At 37.5% G+C, this 23,930-nt stretch overlaps 1 protein-coding gene across 1 annotated transcript in view; it reads right to left on the minus strand.

The window, feature by feature from the left end:
• Nucleotides 1–23,930, minus strand: part of trip4 (thyroid hormone receptor interactor 4) — a 93,320-nt gene that overhangs the window by 28,924 nt on the left and 40,466 nt on the right. The window contains exon 12 of the mRNA XM_079864934.1: nt 9,271–9,373. Coding sequence (XP_079721060.1) covers nt 9,271–9,373 — 103 coding nt within the window. The remainder of the gene's footprint in view (nt 1–9,270; nt 9,374–23,930) is intronic.

Here is a 23,930-nt window from a genome sequence, read left to right on the forward strand (position 1 = left end):
AGTTCCATATAAATTCACGGATCATTTGTTGGTTTGTTGTTAGTGAAAATCAATATTGACCTTGTATTTGAAAAAGGATCCTCATATAAGAAACAATACTAAAATTCAGAGTCAGTTCATTCGCATTCGGAGATAGACTATTTTTGACTGTCAAAATGCTGGCGGAAGAAACAACAACAGCTAGCCTACAGTGTGTTGTTCAAAACATTTATTTTTAGTAAACTCTGTGTACACAAACAATGTTCTCAATGCTGGAGTTCATGTGTAGAGCTCGTGGTGATACTTCGAGCAAAGTTTCATGTTGTGTCGAGCCTTCTTAGTGTTTTAAAAATAGCGATTTTGATGCTATCATAGTTGTGCCCCATTCACTCCCATTCAAAAGGCAATTTGACCGAAAACGCAAATACTTTAAAACTTAAGGTTTTAAGTTTTTAAATACTTAAAACCTTAAGTTTTTAGGTCAAATTTCAAAGTGGCGTTTCCATTCTAATTATGCTTTTAAATGAAAGTTTGCCTCGTGTCGATTCACAAAAAGACCCTAGGTTGCATTTTGGCGAGAGTTACGCTTTAATTGAAATGTAGAAAACTGGCAGCTTCAATCATAATGAAAATGTGGAAACTATCATTCATAAATTAAACAATTTAATAATCAATTAAAAAGGAATTTATATGTGTATGATATTACACTGGACCAGCGCGGTTTGGAAAATGGATGGATGATTTGATTCAGTTGCGGGCACCATCTTCTGGTGGGATGCTGGAATTCATTCAGTGCGTGACTCTCACAGAAAATTATGGGTATTCTTTAGCCATGAGCGTACATCAGTTGTACACTCGTTATTGCGGTGCATTGTGGGATTGAATGAGTGCACTCAATAACATCCACTATGGTTTCGGACACATCTACAAATGACTGTCCCCTCAAATAGTGCCTTATTTAAAGGTATAGGGGGGCGATTTCAGACACAGCCTAAGTTTAAAGGCCATGTCACACCAAGTCAAGTCGGCTATGTCTCGGACAAAAGCCTGCGCTTGAACACCCACGAAAAGACTACAGTCCAGCAGATGCTCACAAACATTGACTTGTCTGTCATGGTCTTAAAGAACAGGAAGAAAGGTCTAACTGTGTTATTTATTTACATTTCATGCTAGGCTGACCTGTGCTTAAAATGACAATTATGTCTATTTCGACTCATAGCAAAATACCAACCGCATTCTTTGAGAGTTGCTTGAATGCACAGGACCTTCAAAGGCTTGCTTGTTTTCTTTTCTGGCAGTGTCGAACAGTCTCCCTCCAATTCTCTTTTCATGTACACATATCTTTTATGTGTTTATGTAGCACTCAGTTTAAAAGCTAGCAAGTCTTCTTAGCACTGAAGGGTTGTATCAAGGAGACAGATATACAAGCGTGTCAAAACCGCTTGTTGATATTTTGATCACACACCACGATACGAGTGAACAACTCTGTGTGGGAGCTTGGAAAAGTAGCCAGCAATTACACTCTTAAACGCTATTCCACATGGCCTCCAGGACACCTCTCAAAGTAGACTAAATTTGTTTTCAGTTACTAAGAAACATTAACTGATCGTTTTCAGGATAAACACCACATTTAAAAGTTATACGGATGAAAACAAGGCTGCGAGGGATAGAAGTAGAGCCCAATCAATGAGTTTTACTGTTTTAAACTTGTCATTAAGTGATAATTTACAGTCTTTCTCTTGAAATGTTCCTTTTCCTACGTCCAATCAGCAAGCAGTAAATCATGGTTCAGGACTGCGACTATTCTTTCAATATATCCCACAGAAACTTCCTAGTTCAATAGGAAATAAATCAACACATAATTTATTTCACATAATTTAAACAATTTGCACTAGGGAACTGAACAGCACAACCTATTGTTAATAAGTGGCAAAAAAAAAATACAATTAAAGTCCAGTGTGGGCTCATAAATATAAATGCCTATAACTCCAAAACAAAATGAGATAATTTCACCAAATTTGACACGCTTATGTATGGTGGCACTCTAAGGACACATACAAAACCGGTGGAACTGCGCCACTTGGTGGCGCTGTAATTGAACAAAACATGGAATTGGCTCTAACTACAGTACCATTGGTCTGATTGACTTCAGAATTAACATACCATGTCTTTGTCTCAGTTGCTATCATAGTCCATTATGAAATTGGTCTACCTTGAAAAACATGGCCGTTGTTTAAATTAGAAAATTACAAAAATATCCAAAGCTGTAACTGCAATGGTTTTGCAAATATCAGAGCCTCAATTTAATTTCTAAAGTAAAAACTCAACCCAATAGTTTCTCAAAAACACTGGAAATGAAAATGCTACATAATCTCTTATGCTCACCCACCTGTAAAAGGGGGTGGTGGTGTGGAGCAGTGAGTACGGGAAGGTTGCCGGCTCGAGCCTTGTAAGGAACGAGCTTTAAACCGGCATCAATGTGCAAGGCACTTAACCCAAGGTTTATCCAGGGGAACTGACCCTGTAATAATGTACGGACACCATGATTGTGCCAAGTAGGACAAATTCCTGGAAAAACATTAGGTTGGGGAGTGGAAATTCAACAAGCTTCTCCATCCCTCCTCCACTTCCTAAGAATTTGACACGCTGACCTATATATATTTAGGCTGTGTCATTTTCCTGTTCTTTTCCAAGTTATGGATTTGTCATTTAAGAGCAGAAAACAAGGCCTATGCTAGATACTTGTTTATAGGATTAGTTTACGTCAATGTTAGGTCTATATACTTTGAAAGGAATATTCTTTCAGGACTTGCAAAAGTTGTTGAGGAACACATCTTACTTGGCAAAATTACAATGACTAGTACAGGGCCAACATGAAATCTGCACCCTCACAACTCTGCAGATCTGCCCTTTGCATGTTTGCGGTATACATATTTTGTTTTTCAGCTCCATTAAAGTCCCCCTGTGATGAAAATCAAGTTTTTAATGTTGTTTATATGTCTATGTGGTGTCTTTAATATGCTTTAAGACAAACCATGAGCAAATTCATAAGTCAACACCATTGTTTTTTTCTCATTAAAACCAAAGACAGTTCCAAAAACCAAAGAGATCCTCAACGAGTGGATCTCTGAGCTGCTGTGAGTGAGTGGAGGCGGGGGCTAATGTGCATATTCATAGAGTCGCATATACTAAATGAGGCAAGGGTTTAGAGTTTTGTTTTTTCAAAGAAAAAACATTGAAATATGTCATTTTGGTGATCAAAGATGAGTTAAGGCATAAAATGATTGACTACAGGGGGACTTTAACACAATTTAAAAAAGGTCTGCTGTAAGTGCTCACTTGCCTACTAGCATGCAGTTTTATAACTTCTGTGCAATGTCTGAAAATTCCACCCAAAATCAGCAAAGTAAATGCCAAAAAAATCCCTCTGAGCCTGCCAGTAATGTCTGCTGTAACTTGTTTTGGATAAACTCATCCCTGCTCACTACTCACCCACTATCCAGTGTTATAACACCTGTGCAATGTTTGAAAACTGTGATTTCCGGTAACACTCGTTCACCTTTTGCCTGTTTGTTTGATATCACAATCAATGCTTTGAGTTTAAAGGGCAAATAGGGGGAGGAAGCCCTTCTCCGAGCACTAAAGTCCTCTTGTTCATTGCACGCTTCTCCTTCACATTAGTGAAGCAGCCAGTTCCCGGCTGCCCATTAGCTGTGTGACAGATCTGTAATAAACACAGCCTGTCACCTCTGAAGCCTGCTGCACATTTCCTGGGTAATATATAACCACCCCCAATACACATACCCTTCCCCCACCGCAAGGCTCAATAGACATGAAACCCGATTTCTGTCGAGCATCCCAGCAGCCGCTGAAGCAAGAAATTCCACCGCACCCAGATAGCCCTGGAAAATACATGAATATAAAAAAGGAGTCCATGAATAAATCAAAACCTCTCTTTTTACTTACCCTATGGAAGAGAATGAAAAAAGGTTGTGGTGAAATGAAAGGGAAAAAAAAAAGGTGTAGAAACAAGGACATTGCAGGGAGAAAAAGAAAAGGCGTTAACAGTAGAAGTTGAAGTCGATAATCTCATGGCCTCAGGCTACTATAACCCCTTGGTAAGGTAGCTGGTGGGTGTGAGGTAACTGGTGGGTGATTTTACACACTTTTTTGCAACGATTGTGTGGGACAATCTGGCAGAATTCTGCGAATGGATTTAAATATGGTAAAAAAAAAAAGTGTTAAAGGAGCTGAGCGTGTGTCATTGAGTCCATGTGCAGCACAGTATATCTCACTTTGTTTTTCGAGTCTGTGAAATAGTCCACGAGTTCCCAAATTGGTTAAACCAGTATTTTTAAACGATTAATTGAAAACACTAACACGCTAAAGTAATTTGCTTGTCAATTATACTACACTGGTTGCACTGTATTGCACACCTACTAACAAACTTATTAATTGAATTTGAGAACTAAGGGGCCGTTGAAACGACAACAATTTCAACTAAAAACGTAAAACTTTTTGTGCGTTTTGGCCATTCGTTTACACGACAATGGCGTTTTGGGTGCCTAAAAACGCAAAGTTTTGAAAATGGGTTTCAAAGTGCACGTTTTTTGAAAATGGTCTCCGTGTAAACAATAAAAACGCGAATCTTTGAAGACAATGACGTCATGCACATGTGTATTACGTGTTTAGTCTACAGTGTTTCATCGCCATCTAATGAATACAGAATGTTTTTAGTCGTTTTCGCGGATACGAATGAATGGGGATTGTTTTGACAATGGTGTTGTCTGTACGCGGAAAACTAAAAGGAAAAACTTCTCCATTTTAAGGATATCGTCATCGTGTAAACGTACCCAAAGTTTTTAGTTTGCCCTTAAACAATATGGAAAAATTAAACAAACTGTGGTTAGTCGCTGTACATTCTGGTCGGAAAATCTCTTCCTGGTCTATGTGGTTCGTTCTTGGCCAGAATAAGTTGCCAAGTGAAGCAGACATTCAGAAGCCTGTTTATTACCAGTTGGTTAAAACAAACAAAATTGGTTTCCTTTCAAAAAATAAATAGATCATCGACTGTAAATCCATCCTTCAGCAAAGCAGTTCAACACAGCATTCTAGAAGCTGGGCTGCATATTATTAATGCATGCAGCTTTCAAGGCACACTTGTTTGGATATTGAAGCCATATTGATTCGAATAAAGCAAGAAGAGAGAGACAACCTTTAGCCTTTAAAAGGCTGGCATGTAACAGAATCACTGATGTGAACTTGCAATATTCACACATGGCTGATGCCACTCATCAGGATATCTCTGTTAGCTCAGTGCAGCGAGGGTGACCTTCAGTGAGGAGATGAAATGACAGGATAAAAGATTCAGAAACCTCAGCACCCACACAGCTTTTAATACAGTTGTTTTAATCAGCGAACGGACATTTTGTCCAAAGAGAGTCCAAATTTGCCACATCTAAATGTCAGCAATTCCAGCAACAATGAGTGGTGGATGGATGGTTTTCTATTATGCAAGTCAGTTTTCTGTAATAGCTTTTTGTAATGGCAATCTTTTTTGATTGCTAATCCATATACCATCCGGTTTTTGGAACAATGTGAAAAAGACAAAGTTGTTTGGTCTTCATGTGCAGGACAAGAAGGGTGACACATTGACCCTAATGTTGGATAAACCTCGAAAGACACGGAAGAAGTAAAGGGCAGGCCATCTCTGTGGTGACTTCTTACTCTTAACTGCCCTCCCAGCTTATCAGTCCATATCGCCTCCCCCATTCACCCAATGAGGAGTTCATGGAGGTCGACTCTCTTGAGAGCTCTGGCAGCTTAGGAGAGAATGAAAATGAATGGGAAATGGTGGATAGACACAAGGTCAAAACGGATATAAAATTCTCCATTACGATATGAAAAGCTGGTGGAGAAAGAAGAGCGCATTGAATGTCAGAAGGAAGGATCGCTTTTGAGGGCCTGGCTTTGTGCTGCCTTTATGTGAAAACAAAAGAATCCAAACACTGAGTCGCCAGTGCTCTTGTAAAAGCAATCCCCCATGCTTGTCAGAGACGCTTTCCACCCCGAGAATTCACAAATTCAGTTATATAATTAATTGACCATTTTTATCTGAGAAAGCTAAGCAGGTTGAACAGAAGAATGTGCACATGTGATTAAGGAGGAACTGCACGCAGATACTATCCAAGTGTGAAATGCTTCCAGTCTGTACTGTGAAATAACACCATTGTTGACAGTTGAGCTGCTGTGAAGAATGACTGGGAAAAATGACACCAAACAACCTCCATTAAGAGTGGAGATTTTCTACAAACAAGACTGTAGATAGAAACAATGCATTCCTATAGAACTATTTGTACTTCTCCGTTTCTGTCATCATAAGTGACCCTGCCTGGACAACAAAACCAGTCACAAGGGTAATTTTTTTTAAATTGAGATTTATATATCATATGAGAGCTGGGTTACACTTTATTTTAAGGTGTCTTTGTTACAGTGTAATTATACATTTAAGTACTGAGTAATATTAATTAACAACATGTACTTACTCTAGGGTTAGGGTAGGATTAGGATTTGGTTGAGGGTTAGTTGCATGTAATTATGAATAATTAACTGTTATTACTATGGTAAGTACATGTAACATATGTAACAAGGTTACCAAAAGCTGAATAAATAATCTTTCCATTGATGTATGGTTTGTTAGGATAGGACGACATTTGGCCGAGATACTATTTGAAAATCTGGAATCTGAAGGTGCAAAAAAAAATCGAAATATTGAGAAAATCGCCTTTAAAGTTGTCCAAATGAAGTCCTTGATGATGCAAAAAATATATTTTTTATATATTTACGGTAGGAAATTTACAAAATATCTTCATGGAACATGATCTTTACTTAATATCCTAATGATTTTTGGCATAAAATAAAAATCGATAATTTTGACCCATACAATGTATTGTTGGCTATACAAATATACCCGTATGACTTGTGACTGGTTTTGTGGTCCAGGGTCACACATATTTTTTTTTTTCATGTCTGGTGACAAAACGTGGGTCATGTGGCTGGAACAAGAGGTTCTATCATTCCCAGAAAAAAAAAGCTTAACATTCATCAGTTATCATTCCCATTCATCTCAATGGCAGCTTCTCAGCTGGCGTAGGACCTCCCAGAAGTACACTGCCATGAGGTGTTTTTGCCCGATCACCAGAGCCGTAAATGCCATGTGACCTATCACTCTGGCTGATGGGACCACAAGAACATGCACAGACCCAAACCCTTCATTAGTGACTATCCTGAGCTGTGGAAAACCCAGGAAACGCCAAGGGGAAAGGAACAGCTGGAGTGCATTTGTCTTTTGTTCAGACCGACAATTGTTTGTTTCACTTTGTTTGAATATTTTTACATTAATCACCGTCTTTGATCTCCATAGCCGCTACAAATTTTTTTTTTCAAACGATTGACTAATCAAATAGTAGGCCACTGACATATACTCTGGTACAATCTCCACAATATCACCATGGGTTTTCCAATGGATATTTTATGATAATTGAATGGTTTTTAAACTCATGCAAATCAAATATGCAACCATTAATATTGGAAATGCCTGAAGATGTGATTATTTGGATGTACAAATGAACTAACACCTTGATCATAACCAAAGGGAACCAAAGCTAGATGATAGTGAAGACAACAATAAGCATTAACTGATAAGATATACCAGTCCAATATATGAAAAGAAGCAGCTTGTGTTTTCAAGGAAAATTTCACCATATGACATATTGCATGAAAAGTGTGGTGAAAAGTGGTGAAGTAATTATGAAAATGTAATATTTTGAATACCACGCAACACCAGTTAAAGTAGAAGATGGTGTGTAAAACTGCCTCAATGTCTACTGTGTAAATGGGCTGAAATAGCTCAAAAATGATATCGGGCTTTGCCATTAGCAACTTAAGCTAATTATATGATACTCAAATCACAAAACATAATAGAAGATTATTTATAAATCAACACTGCCTTTGCTTCATCTAACAAGAACTTTACTATTTTATTTTTTTTACCAAGCTTGGTGCAATTTTCCATGTGATTGCCTTCTCTGTGAAGGATATACAGTGCAGTGCATATGATGCTTCTCAAAAACATTTGCTTTAAGATTTTTATTTATATTTTTTGCTTAAGTGTGCCATTTTATATCTCCAAACATTACTTTTGCAAATATTGTATACTATATAGAGGTGTAACAATACATGTATTCGCATGCAACGAATACAGTCAGTCACAGGCGACCCACACTCCTATCCAGAAGGGGGCGCGCGCGGCAATGCAACGCTGTTTGCTACCAGTAAAAAGCGAAGAAGGAGAGGAAGATGCAATGAACGGTATCTTCAACCAGTGTTATCAATAAAACAGCTTGAGAATAATATCTCACAAAGCATTACATTAACCTCGAGCATTTAGTGTCGACAGCAGGTTAGTTCGCTAGAGAGAGAAGCATTTCGTATATGCACTATATTAGCATATTCATTATATTTACTTAACCTATTAGTAATGTCTTGATTATTTAATGTATGTTTAAATAAATTTGTCATGAAAACAAGTTATGACAGCCACTGTGTAAATGATATTTCAAAAACGTATAATTTTTACTCTTAATAATACTCTTTACAATTAGATTTAGAAGTTAATGCAAAACCTGTATTATGTGTTTTTTTTTTTATTTGAGTGTTGACTATTATATCTAAAAATAAATAGCAACTGAATTTAATAATTTGGGCTCTGTTGTTAATTGTAACCTTTAATATTATAGTAATATGTAAGTAAGGGCTCCCCATATAGTTTACAGCATTAGCCAAGATAGATTTTTTTATCCTTAAGAAAATTCTAATTATAATAGAATTTATTTAAACACATTTACACATTTGTTAAAAGGTGTTTAGTTTTCTCACTCCTGCTGTACCGAACCGTGACTTCAATACCGAGGTACGTACCGAACCGTCAAGTTTGTGTACCGTTACACCCCTACTATAGATAATTGGATATAAATAAACATCTTAGAATATATGTTTTTGTGAAACATCTAAAGACTTCTGCACAGTACAGAATGCGATGTCTTGGTTAAAAAGTATTTTATTGGGGCAGCATAATGAATTTGCCTGCATTCATGTGTAAAGTGGCCTATATGATGCTTAAAACCACTGTCTCCATAGACTGCTCATTAGACATGCATGTGTTTAAATGAGAGAGTGTAGAAAGGCTGAACGACTAGAGCCGGCACATGAAAAGAGGCAGGCGGGACTTACAAATCTTGTGTTTCCCTTTCATGGGAAATTTCACCACCAACTCCTGGGGGTTGGAGCAAATGAAGACAAATGGAGAAGTCGACTCCTCGCTGATCTTGGGATACTGAAAAGAGAGAGAGGAAACAATGAGCTGTGTTCAGCCACTTGGTTACCACGCACAGAAAGCAGGGCTGCTTTGAAAGGCTTCTCTTCCCCCGTAATTGATAGGCAACACACAGGAGAGGCGAAATTGACTGGCACTTTCATAAGAAAGGTGACATCTATCTAATCTGTCGAGGGAAGGCACAGGTCATCTTATTTCCTCCAGACCATCAGAGAGTCGTATGATTGCATCACGGCATTTAAGAAGCGCAAGCTTTTCACGACACTATTCCCCCCCCCCCCCCCACCCCCACACTAAAAGCGGCAAAGAGAGCTTGACACAATCAGGGCTTTTAGAAGTGCTGCAGATATGAGGTCCCTCTGCATACTTGAGTCGTCTCGCAGGAGATGTGGATCAATTCAGACACTGCCAGATTTACCAACACTTGTGTGGTGATACGGTCACATATCTGATTGAAATGTTTGTGGGGAAATGTTGCGTCGAGATCAGAAGATGAAAGGTTGACAAATAACATGGAGAAATAACACTAACATTAAAGTATATAAGGTCAACTTGCTCAAATTTAGAGTGCATACCTTACATTGAATATTTGTACCATTTTAATAACCAATTTTGCATTCTAGACCAATGAAAGGACAAATGTACCCTTTTGTAGTTCATGTCAAAGGATATGCGTCCAATAAAACTCTACAACGCATCTGTCAACATAACAGAAGCTGGCAAATTCTCTAGATGCCATCATGGACGGTTTGTGTAACATGCTCACATCATCATCAAAAGCCCATGAACAAGAAAAAAATTATATACATATAAAAAACGAAATGTTACGTCAATATCAGCAGATTATAAGTTTGACAGATAACACTAACATTAAAGTATATAAGGCCAACTGGTCCCTCTTTATATTAAGTGGCTTTAAGTACTATGTACTTACATTGAAATTAATAATTTGATACAATGTACTTATTGTGTAACTACATGTTTTTAAAAATTCCTGCATGTAATTACAGCTGTAATTAATTTATGTAATTACATTTGTAATTACACAGTTGACCCTTCCCTTACACCTTAACTCACCCTTAAACCTACCCAATCCACCACACCTGTCCCTAACCTTACCCGTATCACACCTCAATAGCACCTCAATAGCACAAAAGTGTTTTACAATACAACATGAACACAATAAGTACATTGTACTTATTTTTTGATGTAAGTACATAGTACTTAACGCCACTTAATATAAAGTGGGACCGGTCAACTTGCTCAAATTTAGAGTGCATACCTTACATTAAATATTTTTAGCATTTTAATAACCTTTAAAACAGTTTTGCATTCTAGACCAATGAAAGGACAAATATATATTTTGTAGTTCATGTCAAAAGGATATGCGTCCAATAAAACTCTACAATGCATCGGTCAACAAAACAGAAGCTGGCAAATTCTCTAGATGGTTGTGCAACAAGCTCACATCATCATCAAAAACCCATGAACAAAAACTACACCAGAAAAAAATATATATACATACTGTATAAAAAACTATTTTTATATTTTAGGATACTTGGGATTCCATATGGGTGTTCAAAAATATCTGTGTAAAATCTGGGCCCTTAAGCAAAACCATTATATACATTATAGAAACATAATACTTGGAATAACTGAACACATAAAACTGTACAGTGGCAACTTAAGAAGCAGCAGTAGATGGTGTGGAAAATATAAAAAAATAATGACAGCGATCATAAATAGGTGTCCAAAATTCTCATCTAGACTCAAAGGTCAAGAAACAAAAGTCTTCTTTTACAAAACAATAAATGTGGATTCACTGATCATTGTGGGTAACTAGTGTCTCAAGTAGCAAAAGCTGTTTGTTTAACTGCATTTCTCATTAGCGATCTCATAGAGTTGCTATTTTTGAAACTTCTCAGTAGCAAAGCTATTTTATTGATTAGCGCTCACATTGATCTCACATTATAATTTAATGATGTGCCTCTTTTGGAGATTTCTTTGTTTGCTAAATAACGTATTAAAACTAATTAGCATGCACAGAGCCAGCTGACTCATTATTCAATGAAGGAAAGCAAATTTGACTTGATTTGATCTATGTGGAAGAAACTGAATTGTGAAAACAGGGTTCTCCATACCAGAATAAAGCAGGGCCGAATTAAGTGTCTGTTTGGCTATAAGTCAACATCATCCAATAGCCTGCATGGCCTAAATGACATTAGCAGAAACAGAAAGTAGTGTAAATTGACTGAGACTTTGTTATAATGTAATGTAATGGAGGAATGTTAATAAATCCACATAGCTCAACACTACATAAAGTTATTGACACGTTCGAGTGATAAAGAAACATGCATAAATGCACAGTAAATAAATAAGAAAATTGTTATGCATGTGTCATTTACTACCTCTAGATAGTGTGATATCATATATATATATATATATATATATATATATATATATATATATATATATGGGCGACCCCTGTTGTACATGGGTATCCACCATCAAAAAAAAAAAAAAAAAAATTACACATTGCTCAACCAATAGTGAACGTAACAATTGGGAAAGAAATCAGATGTGTGTAAATATATTGGATCTGTGCATTCAGTCTTAAAGTGACAGGAGCCTAATATAACAACTGCTGTCTATATCTTTAATGTTAATCAAACAAGAAAAGAAAAAGAGGAAATCAATCACTGCCCTTGACTGAATAACTTTTGTAGCTTTACTAAGAAAGTACAAAAAAAGAAGCTTTTTCTACCTTAAAACCTTATGGCATTATTTCATTTATATCTCTTTTTTGTCCTATTGTTTCTTTGGTTATTTGTTCTTATTTTTAAAACCAGAAAAAAAAAAAAAACATTGTCATATATATCATTATCGTGAAATAAAACATCTTATTGTGAAATATGATTTTGGTCATATCGCTCACCCCACAGAAAGTTGTTTCAGAAGTTATTACACTTGATATTAAAAATGTTTTTAACATTTTCTTCACAGTTTTTTTCTTGTTTTCTTTGGGGAAAATGTGCACTGATAAATACTGCACAATAAGACCTGGAACATTTATTAAGAAAGTAAATAGCTTCAATTTTGATTTCATGTTGAAAAGTCTCACAAAAACATGTTTTTAAAAAAGAATTTTAATGGAAGACAGAACTGCAGAGTTCAAAGATTAAGCGTGTGGGCTAAGACTCATTAAAAAGGATGACAAATTGCATGATGGGCCGGTGGGAGGACTACCGAACAAAAGACTAAGCGTACTATTCCTTAATAGCTTCCTTGAATGCGCTGCCTATGTCTTCTTATGTGTTAGACAACCTTCATAAAGCCATATATGAATCTCGAATTAAAAACAGTGAATAAAAGCAAGAGAAGAGGGAATGTGTTTGATATACAGGAACTAATCTCAAATTCAAGCCAATGGCCTTAACAAAAAGAAGCCTATACACACACACAATGGAGCGGATATATATGGATAATGTTCAGAATATAATCTTGATCAAAGAATGAACTCAAAAACGTTTCCCTTTCATCCTTCCATGGCTAATTAGGATTTAATGCTGGTGAACTGCACCGGCCAGTTCTCCCTTCCCCCGCGTGACAGTTTCAATACCTGACTAATTGAAAAGGCATGTCAAATTCATATCCATCTACAGAAAAAGGGCTTACATTCACGAGCTTCAGTCGTATCGCTGAGATGAGATACAATCTGAACATCAGCCATTAAAGGAATACGGTGGATTAAAATATAACTTAAGCTATATTGAAGCCATGTGCTTCCCATTGCTACAGAAAAATAATGTTGGATTGTTCTGTTCATCAGTTTGTAATGAAGATCAGAAAATGCACATTTCCATTTTGGATGTCTATAGGTTTCAAAGCAGAAATGTGAAGCATTTATTTTTATTGTATAGTACAATGTTGAAAAAATGTGTCCACTGTTTTAGGAGATGAACCTAATGTCAACTTCCGGCTGAGCCAATTGCATACGTTTGTGGCTGATGAAATATGACAAATGGTGACTAAACTTGTTTGGGTTGGAAACAGTCATTATATTTGCAATTACAACATAACTCAACAGTTATTAACCCAAAAATGACAATTCGGACAACATTCACCAACCATTGTGAGTCTGTAATCCATGGGCGTCAGTTTGGTTTGAAGGGGATGTTTACACCTGGCCACTTCATGCGTTTTCTCAGATCGGAGAGCTATCTGATTTATCAAAACGATTCCATTTACACCAGGGGCCGTATTCACAAAGAATTTTAAGGCTAAAAGTAGCTCCTAACTGGCGAATTTAGGAGCAACTCCTAAAAATAATGGGCGTGTCACTTGTAACTTTAGGACTCCTAATTTTTTTGACTAAGAGTAATTCACGAAGCATTTTAGCCCTAAAAGTAGCACCTAAGCCTGGGACAGCTTAAAAGAAGCCGAGAGGACTCCTAACTTACTAAGACCTTCACAAACCGCTTTTTGTGGCATTTCACGCTGCGATGTTTTGAAATGCATATGCGGCGGCTACAGGAGCTTCCAATCGCGAGGGAACAATTTTGCATTGTAGGCATAACTAGGGATGCAATACGCCACCAACAACAACCAAAACTACTCATTGCATGTAAACTAATTGTAACGTTTCATTGTGAATCAAATTAAAATGTTCTTCTCTTTGCAAACGTAGGCAGAGGCATATAGTGACAGATTAATTCAATAATGTTGCAAAGATATTGCATCAATCCATATGTTTCATTAGGCTACTAGGCTATTTGTTTTGCCTTACTCTTTATTCATTTAGGCTATTTATTCAGTTATTCATCATCTTCCGTCCTTCGCACTACTTGTGTAGCGCACGCATTCTCAGACCTGTCACTCATCATCGTAGGGGAGATGTTTGGAATCATTCCCGCGTTACAATCATCAGCCAATCAAGGTGGTCACTTCAGTCAAGCTCGTGCATGAGTAATGACGTCATCCATAGCAACGAAGACTCACTCTTAGTTTAGGAGTTGTCATTTTTCTTTACTAAGAGTAGGTCTGAAAGGCGTTGTGAATAACTTTTAAGAGAAAACTCCTAGCTAAAATCTTTTAGTGCGATTTAGGAGTACTCCTAGTGGTAAGATAAAATGCTTTGTGAATACAATAAATGTGTCACATAAATGTGATTTTGCGAAACGGATTTAAATCCGATCTTCAATTCCCGTGCTATATGCAGATTTAAAGGAGTGCACGTCACCGAAAGCAACAGATATGAGCTGCATTTTATTGATCATCAGCTAAAATTTCAAAATCAAAGACCGCAATAAGAGAGAGCGGCAACAGCCCTGGTAAGATCATTTCGTTTCTTTACTTTTAATGATGATGATTGTGTATTAAGTGTCTGCGACTTACTTTCACTTTGATTTGCGATAGTTTGCACGTTGGTTTAATGAATATATGCTCAGCTTCTCATTTGCGGTAATGCGTGTTCCAGTAGCGTCGTCATATCTGTCTATAACATGTCATTTAGCCTATAACGCTCTCACACGTTTATTTTTTTTTAGCATTTTTGGGAGGAGTACAATTTACATGTGGTTTCAACAACCAGATGCATTTACACTTGTCCAGTTTCATCTGGAATGCGGCCCAGACCTCCTCCTGAAGTGGTTTGAGCGATCGGATTCAAATCCGTCTCGAATGCGTTTCGGAGGGCATTTACACCTGGTCTTTTCACGATCGGATAGCTATCCGATCAGAGAAAACGCATGAAGTGGCCAGGTGTAAACAACCCCGAAATGTGCTGGGTACAATGACACATTCATTTTTTTCCTCTTTCGCTCAGGTCATGTTTTGAAAGACGATGTCCTGTAGCTTACTAATGTAAATAAATAAAAATGTTTAGTAAAAAAGCGTTGCTAACACAATGCTAAATCATAAATCAGATGTATGTACAATAACATTACGATGTCCAGCAATCGATTTAAATAGTACATTGGGTGTAATTTGTCATTTAATGAGGTCTAATATATGTCGTTAGTGGTGAGAATTTCCATGTGAATAAATAAACAGATCCGACAACATTAAGCGCACTCGTATAGGTTTTTTTTTTTTTTTCTCATCAAAACCGATTATGTTTATCAGTGGTTGTATATCAGGCAGGGACACGTTTGTGTGCATTTTGTTTTGTAATTTCACCGGAACGAATAGAAAGTCTCCACAGCCGATTGAAGCGCGCGTCCGAGTGAAGACTGTGCGTGAGCAACATCGCAGCGGCAACGAGCACTTTGATCACTTGATTTCAAAAACAACCCATTTCAGCGCTAGATCGCCTCTTATTTAACAAACAAACGAAATTAATGCTCTGCTAGTTAACTGGAGATGTTTTATTTATTTGTATTGGTACATTCGTGCCGCAAGATGTTTCAAAAGTGGTGGGGACAATATCGACCTTAGCAAAAAGTGGTGGGGACATGTCCCACCCGTCCCACCCGCAAATTACGCCTATGCTGTAATCACGAGTCAATATTAGCCTTCTGGTGCTATACGACAGCTTTGTGTCAGGAACAGACCGAAATTTAAAGTTATTATTCATTGAAAATCTCTACATCCAAACCTGTGTTCTTTGGAGCGTTCTTGACCTTCGTAGCGTCCGTATCGATTAAGGAATCATAATTTAAAAGGTTAATCTGGTTCATGAAACCAGCATGAATGATTCATTCACAAATCTGACAGATCTATTTCTCTGGTTTCTCAACTCACTGACTAGATTATCCGGATGCAGTGATAACCAGCGCACTGGATTGGACCATTTTTTTGAGAAAAATTACTTAAATTATGGTCTGGTCATCACACAAAGATAATGTAGCTTCAGAAGATCTGGAGCATAGTGCACAAGTCATGTTGGCTACAATCATGATACTTTAATAATGCTTTTTAATAAAGGAAGCTCCAATCATTATCATTACATAAAAGAGTGACTAGTGGAGTCTTTCGTGCTTCACAAAAGAAAGAAAGTCACACAGGTTTGGAGCGACACAAAGGTGAATAAACAATAACAATTTTCATTTTGACGACCTATTGATTAAAGTGTTATGGTTATGTATTCAAAACAGTGTGATAGTAGCTAATTTTATGCTTTTTGGTTCAGGATGATTGGCTGCTTAGCTTCCACTGTAAGTATTACTGGACACACATTTTCTCTGTTTTTAACGTCCCCCTGTGGGGAAAAACAAGCTTCTAAATGTTTATGTGGTGTTTTTAATGTGCTTTGAGACAAACCATTAGGTGTGTCGAAATGAATCATGTCTACGATGCATCGCGATGCAGACGAGGACGATTCGGTATCTGTTCAGTAATAGACCATAACCGATTATAATGTACTGACGCTTTTCTGACGCCATTTGTTACGTACGTGCTTTGTCGCGGTCGCATGCAATGGCAGAGGGAGCCCAGCAAGCAATTTTGCGTTTAAAAGACGTCTAATAGCCGTCCAAACACAGCCCAGATGTCTAGGCTAAAACTAGGAAAAATTTGGACTGTCAGTGAAAATTTTATATTTAGTCTAAACCATAAAGTCTAAACCATAGCCCAAGAATAGACTAGTCATCAATTAGATAACAAAGAAATGAAATGAGTGTAGAAATGAAACCAAACAGCTTGTAATCACTGTTTATTTTGCTTACATGATGGAATATCAAACATCTCGCAAGTTATTTTGGCAAAAACGACATGTAACCAAATTCAAGGTTATTTTGGTTAGAAGTGGGTTACTCATAGCTGGACTATATCGGGTCTATAGTTAACCTAGACGGCGAAATGACGGCTATTGCTTGCTGAGTGGAGAGACGCGAGTGCGACACACACTGTGTGTAAATCATGTCACGCACAAATAAAATATGCAGGGGGTAACACCACTAACTTGAGAAACCGTTGTCACCCCGAGGTTTTAGCGCCTGGCAGAGATACGGTCTCATGTCGTGGATGAATGGCAGCGATCACTTTTAGTATTTACTTTTGTGTGTAGTGGTCGACCGATATTGTTTTTTGATGGCCGATGCTGTGGCCGATATAAAGCCGATATTTTTATATATATACTTTAGATTTATTTTAATCAATATTTAATCAGTTATAAATAAATTAGAAAACAAGTCCTTAAAATAAACATGCTTATACTTTAGATGGCAACTTCTTGAATCTGCAAACCTATTACAGTATTTTTCACAAATAAAGTAATTGTTTAAAAATACATGAATATGTGAATAAAAAGGAAGTAAACACTGTAACATTGCACTCAGTAATCTGGTAATTTCGTGCGCACTGGTAATCATATTTTTTCAAATAAAGACATGGAAAGGCTAATTTTACATACAGCACACAGTGAAAACGATATGAATATGACACAGTGGGCAACTGGATATAGCACAGCATATTTTAAAATGAAGGATTTAAGTATTTTAGCCTGACTGTTTGCCTTTTCTGTTACAAATAATATAAATATATTGGGCGATATATCGGTCGACCACTAAAGTCGAGTTCTAAATGCTCCTGTTGTCTTCTGTGCCCAGACTTGAGTTTTGTTTGATACATTCATAAAGCATGTTTTCTTTGAGCAGGTAAAATTAAAGGTTCAGTTCATATTTCTGACTGCTTGTATTTATTGACAAAATTGTATACATGTGAAGTAAAACTGAAAAATGAGGATGCAGTGCATCGTGATATCGAATTGAACTGAATCGATGACATGATAATCGCAATCGAGCCGAACCGAGAGACCAGTGTAGGTTCACACCCCTACAAACCATGTGTAAATTCATAAGTCGACACCATTGCTGAGTATTTCCTCCTTAAAACTGCAGTGAACCAAAGACAGTCTCAAAAACACGTATTGAAATCGCTGGCGTTTCTGACATCACAAACTACCTTGTAACCAATCAGATCAACGTGTGATCATCAACGAGTGGATCTCTGAGCTGAGTGAGTGAGTGGAGGCGGGGCTAATGTGCATATTCATAGAACCGCGCATACTAAATGAGGCAAGGGTGTAGAGATACATTCAAGCCATTTTAAGGCATGAAAAAAAAATCAAGGAAAAAGCATTAAAATATGTCATTTTGGTGATCAAAGATGAGTTTTAAGGGATAAAATGATTGACTACAGGGGGACTTTAAATATTGAGGACTGAGTCAATATTACCTTAATGCGGTAACTGACAGAATGCCACAATGCTGTCGACTGAGCTCAAATTGTATTTAACCGGCCAAATTTCTTCAAACCAGAACGCATGATGCAAAAGCCAATTTAATTTCAGACAGCTCACGCCATGTACGCATGTATTCCAAAACAACTACGCTAGCGCAGTGCAAAATGTGTGCGCAGCCACAAATATCTGCTGACAGGGTGCCAGATAAGTGGAAAGTATTTTCTTTTCTCTCTAGGCTGAGACTCTGCCAGTGTGTCCCAGCTATAAGCACTGTGATGAGAGATTCATATTGTCCAGAGCAGAGGAGGGCAGCAAAGGGTGAGCAGACCTTGCCAGGGAACATTATAAGATTAGTGAACAGACAGAGCACACCATAGCTTATAAGCCTCCCCATGTCGCCAAACAAAGACAGCCTGGTGCTTTAACTAGCCAATGGAGCAATGAATCTGAGACTGGCTGTCTGCTCACCACTGCAGAGAAACAGGCTTTCAGCTGATGTACGCAATTAGATGACAGAGGCAGGCAATCTCCTGCACTGTGGCGCAGTGGTAATAGGGCCGGCCCGCTTGGCTGCACTCAATCTCGGACAAATAAAAAGGCTTCATTGGCACCGACGCCCTGACACAGGAGAAGCACTAAGGAAGAGGTCTTTCAAAGAGAAAGGGAATAGGAGAAAAATGCATGCTGTCAGGATCACTGCTTTCATGCATTTTCAGCTGTATGTCACTAGCATAAGACCAACCCTCAAATGGAAAATAAAAAGCTCAGCAGCCTTTTCAAAAAACAAAACAAGGAAGAAAAAAAAACAAAGCCTGTAAACCCCTGCAAGTCAAAGACCATCTGGGAGCTGTAGTGTGAAATGCCTGAGCAGCATTCCAGCTTCATGACGGGTAACAGTGAATAAACCATGAATAGATGAGAAGAATGAGCAGTTTTCTGAGCTCTTGCTGCTATTATACATCAATAATACTGATTAACAGACTAATTTGGCCAATTAATGGAAGTGTTAGTGACAGCTTCTCAACATTTTCTTTTCTTTTCAGATGTTTGAAGTGAATTTTGAGCAAATATTGTTTAAAATACGTTTTGATTAATGAATGAGGTTTTCATGACTGTTCATAACCACAAGCTGTCAAGCTCCAAAAAGAAGAGGAAAAATGACCACACTTAAAATTTAAAAAAGACCAACATTTAAGTCATTATTCACAACTGTTCTTTTTTTTCTTTTTTATTTTTTTTTTTACAATTATTAATAGTTTGACCTTATGATGTTTGGTTATGAGACGTTCCGAACAAATGACCCTTGGTTATTAATGAATCATCATTATTAGTGAATCTAAATTTGGAATTTGCCAGACAAGTCAAAGATTTTTGTCCTTTTTTTGGAGCATTCTCACTTTATTTATATGGAAAATACAATACTAAAGTGATTTTTTTAGAAAAGAAATAAAAAATGTTTGGAAAAAAAAACTAACAGTCTTCAGGTTTGGAATAAAATTAGGTTGAGTAATTTTTAATTTTTGGCTAAACTACTCCTTCACTAGGCCGACGATGTGTAAGGTCATATAAAATCTCTGAGTTCTGTGCAATTTTTTTGCATTTTGACATCAAGACCAGTGTTATGAAAAATCATATTCCCTCTTTCCTCAATGCCTTTTCAAAAATGCCGAATGTTGTCGTGATACCTTTGTTCTAGCTGAAACAAGTGTTACCTGTAGTGGAAGAGCCTCTTCTCAATATTATTAACTCGTCTTTATCCTTAGGTCATGTTCCAAGAATATTCAAGTTGGCAGTTATAAAACCTCTTATTAAGAAACCACAATTAGATCATAATAACCTAGCAAATTACAGACCCATTTCAAATCTTCCATTTATGTCTAAAATACTAGAAAAAGTGGTGTCCGCTCAACTGTGCTCTTTCTTGCAAGAAAATGATATCTATGAAAAGTTTCAGTCTGGATTCAGGCCGCACCATAGCACTGAAACTGCACTCGTTAAAATCACAAATGATTTACTTTTAGCTTCTGACCAAGGCTGTATCTCAATACTAGTTTTACTTGATCTTAGTGCTGCGTTCGATACTATAGATCACACAATACTCTTAGACCGACTACAAAACTACACTGGTGTTCAGGGACAGGCATTAAGCTGGTTCAGATCATACTTATCAGACCGTTACCATTTTGTCTGCGTAAATGGGGAAAAATCGAAGATAACGTCAGTAAACTACGGTGTACCGCAAGGATCTGTGTTAGGCCCTCTGCTATTCTCAATATATATGCTGCCACTTGGTAATATTATAAGAAAACATGGAATTAATTTCCACTGTTATGCTGATGACACTCAATTATATATTTCATCACGACCAGATGAAAACGCTAAATTATCTAAATTAACAGAGTGTGTTAAAGATATAAAATACTGGATGACATGTAATTTTCTGCTATTAAATTCAGATAAAACGGAGGTATTACTTATTAGTCCAAAAAACTGCCCACAAAACCTCTTACAATACAACTTTAATTTAGAAGGGTGTCCTGTTACTTTATCCTCTACAGTAAAAGACCTGGGTGTTATATTAGACCGCAACTTGTCTTTTGAAAATCATATTTCATATGTTACAAGAACAGCCTTTTTCCACCTTAGAAACATTGCTAAGCTACGTAACATGCTATCTGTTTCTGATGCAGAAAAGTTAGTTCATGCATTCATGACCTCGAGACTAGATTACTGTAATGCTTTATTAGCTGGTTGTCCTGCATCCTCAATAAACAAGCTACAGTTAGTCCAAAATGCCGCCGCTAGAGTTCTTACTAGATCAAGAAAATACGATCATATAACACCAATTCTGTCGTCTCTACATTGGTTACCTATAAAGTTCCGTATCAATTACAAAGTATTGCTACTGACCTATAAAGCCCTAAATGGTTTAGCTCCCGTGTATTTAACGGAACTTCTATCGCCCTACAATCCATCGCGCTCTTTAAGATCACTAAATTCGAGGCTTCTGGTCATTCCTAGGATATCTAAGTCCACTAAAGGAGGGAGAGCTTTTTCACATTTAGCTCCTACACTGTGGAATGGCCTTCCTGATATTGTTCGAGGCTCAGACTCGCTGTCCCAGTTTAAAACTAGATTAAAGACGCATCTCTTCAGCCAGGCATTCACATAATACTTACATTTTATACTACAGTTGAATCAGATTGAATGCATTAATATTGCGAACAGCAGCTACGCTAATTATTTCCCATATGCTTTTCTGTTGTTATCTCGGGACGCTAGTCCCGAGGTAAATACAGATCGTCAGCTCCAGTTTGTATCCAGCCTCTCATGGAAACTACAGATTCGCCAACACCCGTGCAGAGACGACTCGGCGCCTGTGAAGAGACGACTCGACGCTGGCTATGTTTATGCCCTAAATCAATACATGATTAACTAACTGTATTTCTCAATGTACATTTCTGAAATGCACTTTCTGTAAAGCTGCTTTGAAACAATATGTATTGTGAAAAGCGCTATACAAATAAATTTGAATTGAATTGAATTGAATTAATCAAATAAGCTTTTCTAAACCAATAAACATTAAGAGCAGACACACTGAAAACACAATGAAATGAAAATGTTAAATTAGAAATGTATTAGCTTTGGTATTATAATGTGATATGTGATTATGTAATTTAAAAGACACTATTTAAAGTTGAATGATCCAAAGTGTAGTCGCATTCGCAAAATGTCGGTACATTTTTGCATGCAAAAAAGGGTCATTGTCTATCGCCAACCGCAAGTTATAATGCACAGCTCACACAGAAGTGACTTATAAACCTTTCTGTTGGTCAATGCGGCGAATGCGTAGCCTGGAAATCCAGATCTAAATCTGAAAGATTAATGGTCTGGCATCGACTAATGAAAATCGGCCAGCTCGAGGGGCGGCACCAAGCATGCATTTGAAAATCTCACTGCACGCAATTGGACAACACTACGACCAATCACAACAAGCCCCATACGCTTAGCTACCAGCTACCTTGCAAAGGAACGATTTGAGCGCCGTCTTCTGTTCCTCTTTTAGATAAAAAGCCAAGTCTAACTCGTTCATTGTAGCGGCCAAAGCCGTTTCAAACAACTGGTGTTCATCCATAGCCATCTTGCAATGTTTACTAATGACTTTGACGTCACAGCGCTGTCGTCATCTGTTTAGCTCGCCTCTGGCCCGCCTATATCAGATAACCCGATGTGATTGGTGCAGCTCGGATACAAGGGCATATTTAATGAGCATCATTACTTGACGCCAGAGTAAACTCGCTGAGCAAATTCAACTTTGTGCTCTCGTGAGAACTCTGGATTTCAAGGGTAGTGAATGTGAGTGTCCAACTTGAAATCTGCATGGGGAAATCTTTCGCTCACACACAAAATTCCAGATTGCTTGGATTTCAATCAAAATTTCTGGATTTGCAATAGTAAATGTGACTGTAATTTGTACAGTCCATTCTTCTTCTTTTTTTCATAATTTGTAAGTCATTTGTATAATTTGTAAATGGATTACCACTTGCACAACATTGGAAAAACCCTGCTGGTATCAAAATGCGAATGTGTTTTTCTCATGTTGTCAGGGTTTAATAAAAGAGATGTTTTTTTATGTTTTGTTGTAAATGCAGATGATTTGGCTCAAAATTATAAATGCTGGAACCACAGCAATTCCAGACAAACAATAATATACAAGTTATTTATATTTATGGCAGGCAGAGCTGTTCCCTCTCCAGTAGGAGAGTTCTGCAGTGATTAATATTTAAACACACTCCTTCATCCACAAACACAACTGGTGTCAAGTTGGAGCGCAAATTAATTATACAGCACTGTCCAACACTGCCACTAGTGTTTGTACATAATTTATGTCTCAGCCACAAGAAAATTCATGTCCGGCTATTACCGCTTCACAAACTGCCACTGTGTCAATCAAGCTGATGGTAAACGCTCACCTTAATGCATACTGAACAAGTAATGTACCTCTCAGAGGCAAAAGCACAAAACTTCCAGGAGCAGCTGGGCAACGGCCCGCAGGGGGGGAAACCAATGCTGTAATGCATTGATTGGCCTCGTTTAAAAAGAGTCAGTGATTCAGGCTCCTGCTGAAAATGCATAAGCAAAATGAAACACTAGCGGGCTTCCAATGTTGCCAGAACTGGCTGAATTGCAGGTTCTACATTAGCATTTCGACAGACCTCCACTTACTGAAAATCATGGCTTAGAGAATGGGGAAAAATGCAGTTTCACAAGATGATGATAGATTTTGTGAGGTCACTTATTTTGGTGGTAAGATTTATTGCAGCCCAAACGTTTTGCTCAGTTCCAGGTCCCTGAGTTTTGCCTATGACCTCAGCT

This window comes from Squalius cephalus (genome assembly GCF_949319135.1).
Source record: "Squalius cephalus genome assembly, chromosome: 3".
NCBI lineage: Eukaryota > Metazoa > Chordata > Actinopteri > Cypriniformes > Leuciscidae > Squalius > Squalius cephalus.